Source organism: Drosophila biarmipes, chromosome 2R, assembly GCF_025231255.1.
Source record: "Drosophila biarmipes strain raj3 chromosome 2R, RU_DBia_V1.1, whole genome shotgun sequence".
NCBI lineage: Eukaryota > Metazoa > Arthropoda > Insecta > Diptera > Drosophilidae > Drosophila > Drosophila biarmipes.
This window is the reverse complement of record NC_066615.1, coordinates 3,132,550-3,138,189: the sequence shown is the minus strand read 5'-3', so window position 1 is coordinate 3,138,189 and position 5,640 is coordinate 3,132,550. Positions and strand designations below refer to the sequence as shown.

The window sequence follows — 5,640 nt, the reverse complement described above, 5'->3', positions numbered from 1 at the left end:
GCAGGGTCGCACGAAAAGAGCACCTGAAAAAATACCTGACGCCCGCCAAAGTGCGCTTTTGTGCCATCCGCAGCTCAGAGTTACAATTGTTTTAATCGAATAGAAAAGTGATTATAAGTGCGCTTTAATTGGGCGGCAATCAATATAAATAATTGAGTGTTTTCAATTCATCGCAACCCACGCACAATAGCAAAAAAAATTCCGTCGCGCGATACTTAATGGATGCAGGTAAATGCAAAAGCGAATGGAATATTTAAAATGCCCATTTAACTGTGGAAATAAATATTTCCTCAGTGAGCGTAGAGCATAAACCATTTGAAAGCGCAAATTGAGTTAGAAGCGGCTGAAATTGTTTCGTGATTCGGTGTTCAGTGAATCCCCCAAACCCGGGAAATTCAATGCTATCCGTAAGGCCCCTAACGAAGTCCCGAATGCAAAATGGCAATCAAAAAGGACTTAGGCAAGCGTGCATACGAAATGTCTCCCGTTTAATAGCCCAGTTCGGATCATTATCCATACCCGAAAGCTCCGCTTTCTTGTGTTGTTTTGCCAACAAGACAGGCGAACAAGAGGACAGGCTCAAAAGCGCCCCGGGCCACTTAGCCATGAATATTGCAGGTGAAATATGTTTTGGCATGCATATTTAAAGCCTATCAAAATACAGGCAGCGGCCAAACTATGTGAAAACCCGTACGAACCATTTTAAACACCATCAATTTCAATTTTCCAAATTAAATGCGTGGTGCAGGCGGCTCTGCGGAGGGGGCTAATTAATAATTCATTGCGTTGCCAGTAGCAATGACATAAGCCGCAGGCAAACGCAGCCCCAAGTTCAACAACTTGGCAGGAAAAGCGTCAAACGTTTTAGGGAAAATCTCTTGGCGAAAGAGAAAGAGGAGCGCCAAAGTGCCAAGGCAGCCACTTAGGAAAAATCATCATTCAGGGACGTATCGGCTGGAATCAAACAGCCCGACAAGTGAGTGGCCATAGTAGTCAGGAGCGGAGTCGAGTGGCTCGGAGTCGAGTGGAGTGCAGTGGAGGCTAGTGGATGGGCTTTGGAGTGGGCCCAAACAGGCTTGACGACTCACCTATTCGTCGATTGGAATTTGTCGTGGTCGCCGGGGTTATTCACACCGCCATTCGCACATTGAAAGCCCAGCTGAAGCTAACTCTTTCTGCTTTTGGCCATTTCCGTAATAGCTCCATGTGGCCCCTCCGCCACCAACGACATCTGCTAGCGGCGGCGGTCTCTCTCTGCTGTCTGTTGGCCATCTTCGTCCAGCCGGCCCTCTCGGATGAGCCTCCCCCGCCAGCACCCGCGTCCTCCAGTTCCGGTCGCCCCCAGAATTCCACGGAGGAGGCCATGCCAACTGAAGCCCTGGCAGACAGCAGCGTAAAAGAGGTGAGTCCGAGTTCAACGAAAGATTTTGACAGGCAATGAGCGTCGGTTTTGACAGCTTAATCAGCAGGCAGCCGGGCAACTCATCCGCGAGGTCATTGAAGGTCCCGGCCTGGACGGCGAACTGCAGGAGAACCCAGCTCTGGACAGGGAAATTGAGGCCAAGGGGTTGGAAAAGGAAACAGTGTTTGTGGGGTAAGTCCGACATAAAGAAATCTGGCTTAGGAATCCCTCTAAAAAATTTGGTGCCACTAAGTATGAAGATCAATCTCGTTTGTGATGTTAAATACATTTTAACCTTGCCAGCTTCTATAAGCAATTGGTTTGATATTGACAAATTGATCCAAAAAGTATAAAGTACCACTGTTCTAGTAAACCCTCTCCCTGTTGTCAGTGTTCCACGCTTTCTGCCCACTGTGCTGCCCCAGAGGGACTCGGACAGTCCCACCAACGGACATGGCTACATCCAATTCGAGATCAACGATGAGCTGCCCGTAGAAGTGGCTCGTCGGCAAAGACCAATTGAGCAGACCGTAACTCGCTCGCGAACGGATACTGTCAACGAGGTGCTGTCCAATCTTTTTCCCAAGGGATTCTCGGACATTTTCCGCTTGAGTGGGAACACAAAGGAAACCACCAGCACAGCCACTACCACCACAACCAATAAGGCGGTGGCTCGGCCCACAGTGGTGGAGGTGATCAGCACCACCGAGACGGTGACCACAGAACAGACAACGGAAGCCCCAGTCTCGAATGCCACCTACTACAGCTACCAAACGACCGTCACGAAGGAGTACCGCCGGGAGCTGGGGCCAGGCCACACGGAGATCGTAGTGGAGCAGATCCGGGATCCTCAGTTCCGGGACGGCAGCAACCACATTTCGCGGGATGAGCTGCTGAGGATAAACCGTGCAGCTGTTGCGGCTCCAGTGCTGCCCAGCTTGCTGCTCCAACCGGAGGGCGATGACAATGAGACCCTGGTGGCGGCAGAAAGTGCTCCAATTGTTATCCTGGGCGAAAACGAAGGCGAGCTGGAGGAGGGTCAGCTGGTCAATGATAACCAGATCGCGGAGACTCGCCACGTGGGCCGGGAGGCGTACCAGCAGCGTCTGCCGGCTCCAGTTCTCAATGGCATCGAGAGCTATGCAAACCAGAAGGGACCTGGTCAGGACCAGGAGATCAATGTGCACATCGTGCACGACGAGTCCTTGGGAAAACCTCAGCTGGGCATGGGAAAGGTAGGGTTCAAATTGGGATAATGCAGGATATTCCGCTGTGAAATGCTTTTTATTTTCAGGCAGCCAAGGAGCAGATACACGTGCATCAGCCCCAGCACGCCTTGGATCACTTCCAAGCCCACAGTGAGCAGAGATTCCAGCAGCATCACCCAAGTCAGGAGGCCCCTTCTCGCCAGTTCCTCAAGAGCTTTAATCCTATTGTCTCGGGCAGTGGCGACGGACCCCTACCGAAGGGTAGCTTCCACTACGAGGTGCAGAGTGCTCCGCAGCCGACGAATCCGGGGGCACCGAAGAAGGGAGACTACGCCGAGCACTTCTTGAGACCAGCCTCCCAGTTGGCCTACCAACAGGAGATCAGTCGGGTGAACCCAGAGGTGCAGCATCAGCCGGAATCGCTGCACACCAAGGCCATTTCCTCGCCCTCACCTTCTCCGAAGTCGCAGCAATCCGGTTATGCAGGTCCAACCTCTGTGTCGGCCACTCCAAACAGCCTGGTGTTTGTCACCTTGAATACACCAAGTCCGACTCATTCCTCACCCGAACCTTCTGAGGCTCCTGCGCCCATGGAGCCAGGTGTTCAGATCACCGTCAATCATCCGGCTCCACACAATTACGTGGTCGAGGCAGCAGCAGAGCCCTCACAGCACAACGTCCAGCATGCTCCTGCGCCGGCTGCCAAGAAGTCCAGTCCGTATACTTTTGTGGAGGTGCAGAAGTCTGTGAACATACACAACAAGCTGATCACGGAGAAGGACGGACGATTGGTAGAACAGCACGAGACGATTTATAACCAGCCCTATCTGCATAACCAGTTGTCACAGGCTGCTCCAGCTGATCCTCCGAAAAACTATGCCTCCCTAGCTACGAATCCCATCCACGTTGAATACGACAATTCGCCCCAGGAGGTGGCCATCTCGCACGCTGCCATCCATTTGGACACTGAGCATTCCGGGCACTCAGTTCATGGTCCTGTTCAACAAATGGCTCACCCGGGTCCTGTTTATGCGTCTGCTCACTATGAACATCCGGTGCAACCTCAGGAGAATCAAGTCCATCAGAATCACCAGATCCTTCATGAGGTGGATCATGCACCTCATCTTCATCACGATCATCAGGTGCTTCCCGAGAAGGATCATGCTCTTCAGTTTCATCACGATCCCTTGGACCATAATGAACCCTTGTCTCTGCAACCCTATCACGTGGACAACGACTATCAGGTGAAACAAGTGGTGGAGAAGCACATACCCATTCCCTATGCCGTCCCACAACCCGTACCGGTTCCCGTTCACGTAGAGCACTACGTGGATCGTCCATATCCCGTGGAAACCATTGTCGAACACCCTGTTCCTTATCCTGTGGAGAGAGTGGTGGAGAAAATCGTGGAGAAGCACGTGCCCGTAGAGGTGGAGCGAATTGTGGAAAAGCCCGTGCATGTGGAGAAGATTGTGGAGAAGTTCGTGGACCGTCCGATGGCCATTCCGATTCACGTCCCCGTTGCAATTCACATGCCCATGCCACCAGGTCACTCCCCCCTCGGATTTTCCCACCAGGCCCATCCCAACTCCCTGACTCCCTGGTCGCATTCGCTGGCTCACATTCCGCCGAAGGTGCTGCAGAACTACTACACCAGGATGCTGAAGAAGTTACTGCCCCAGCTCGCAGCCAAGTCCCCTGCCCCTCAGTCGCCGTCCCCCAAGGCGGTCAAGTTGAGCAAGCCTGTGGCAGGAGCCAAGCAACCAGTGAAACCCGTGAGGGGCGAGGCTCCCAAGGTGGCCACCTTCAGCTTGGCGGACATGAAGTTCGACCTTCGACCTCCCCCGCCGCCACAGGGTTCGCCCTGGCTGCAGGGAGCCCGATACATATACAACACGCTGCCCGCCGACTTGGCCACCGCCGCCGCCTCGGCTCCCGCCCAAATGGTAAAGTCCTACATTGGCCCGGTTCCAGCCACAACATCGGGCAACTCTGACGCAGGGGATGCCCCGCTGACCAACGAGTTCGATGAGTTCCAGCGATGGCGCAACGGACACTCCCTGAAACGCAGCCCCGATTTCGGACGCAACCTGCAGCTGGAGTACGGATTCAAGCCTCCTCTGGTGCCATCTATGGAAATCGACGACAAGGGGAATCCCCTCAAGCAGCCAGATCAAACGGAGACGCAGTGACGAAGTTGTAGTGTGAGGAGAGCGGAGGAGAAAGCGTGCCAAAATATAAAGCTATAGGAATTATTGTCTATTTATGTAACATATTTAAATCAATGCATTTAATAAAATGATACTCCATAATTGGTATTTTACATGAAACGCTGTTTTTCCCCGACAAAACACCTCAATGTAGACACATATTTTAACGCGAAAGCCATGTGATTTGAAACCTTCTTCGTGACAGGTCTTTAAAGATCTCTACCCTAGCCCACGCAGCACTTTGCAAATTGGTGGCCGTCCCCATGAAAAGTGCACATGATGCTGTCTGTAAGTAAATGCTCACCTCAAATAAATGCTGCCTTCATTTAGGGACAATATTAATTAAACAAATGACAGCTACAACCCTGTGCTTAGCCGGCGACGAGACTGTACCCAATTAGGGGGCTAGGAGTCTCGGCGAAATAAATAATAAAGAATTTCCTTAAGTAACAGTCATGCAAATGAAAAGTGCCGCATTTACGGAGAAGGGTTTCTCGAAATCCCTTATCAGTTCCCAAACAGGCACCACGGCCCTCGAATTCGGGGCACTCACGCTTAGCATAAGGGTGTCCAAGTGCAAAGATTTATATGACAGCTAATAAATTCACAGCACATGTAGCGCCCAGCAGATATTAGAAGATACGAGTATTTTTCGGTGACAGGCCCAGGCCTCGCACGTCTTGAGTTTTGAATGTTATTGAAGCGTGTTTTCGCAGGCGAAAAAAGCATCCTTACAAATGTTTGCGCAGCCAGTCGAAAATCACGTTTTGCGAACTGCGGGGCTGCAGCTGACATTTGACACTTGGAAGGCTTTCGGGCG

The 5,640-nt window shown here is 51.9% G+C and overlaps 1 protein-coding gene across 3 annotated transcripts; it reads left to right on the top strand.

Annotated features, from left to right (window-relative positions):
* Nucleotides 1–4,881, top strand: LOC108029413 (uncharacterized). 3 transcript variants are annotated; one of them, XM_050887084.1, is made up of 5 exons: nt 1–228; nt 1,201–1,402; nt 1,470–1,594; nt 1,794–2,637; nt 2,697–4,881. In XM_050887084.1, exons 2-5 carry the CDS (start codon nt 1,205–1,207, stop codon nt 4,800–4,802), a joined length of 3,273 nt encoding a protein of 1,090 aa, XP_050743041.1. In that variant the 5' UTR covers nt 1–228; nt 1,201–1,204; the 3' UTR covers nt 4,803–4,881. The 3 variants fall into 3 exon arrangements, with proteins under 3 accessions (XP_050743041.1, XP_016957136.1, XP_016957135.1); XM_017101647.3 differs by having other exon boundaries at nt 1,467–1,594; XM_017101646.3 differs by having other exon boundaries at nt 1,458–1,594.
* Nucleotides 4,882–5,640: the final 759 nt, after the last annotated feature.

What these genes read in the sequence shown, in the direction of transcription:
- LOC108029413 (XM_017101646.3), top strand. Translation starts at nt 1,205, where the DNA reads ATGTGGCCCCTCCGCCACCAACGACATCTGCTAGCGGCGGCGGTCTCT. An exon ending in CAGACAGCAGCGTAAAAGAG is followed by an intron (nt 1,403 to 1,457) that starts GTGAGTCCGAGT and finishes CGGTTTTGACAG; the next exon opens with CTTAATCAGCAGGCAGCCGG. An exon ending in AAGGAAACAGTGTTTGTGGG is followed by an intron (nt 1,595 to 1,793) that starts GTAAGTCCGACA and finishes CCCTGTTGTCAG; the next exon opens with TGTTCCACGCTTTCTGCCCA.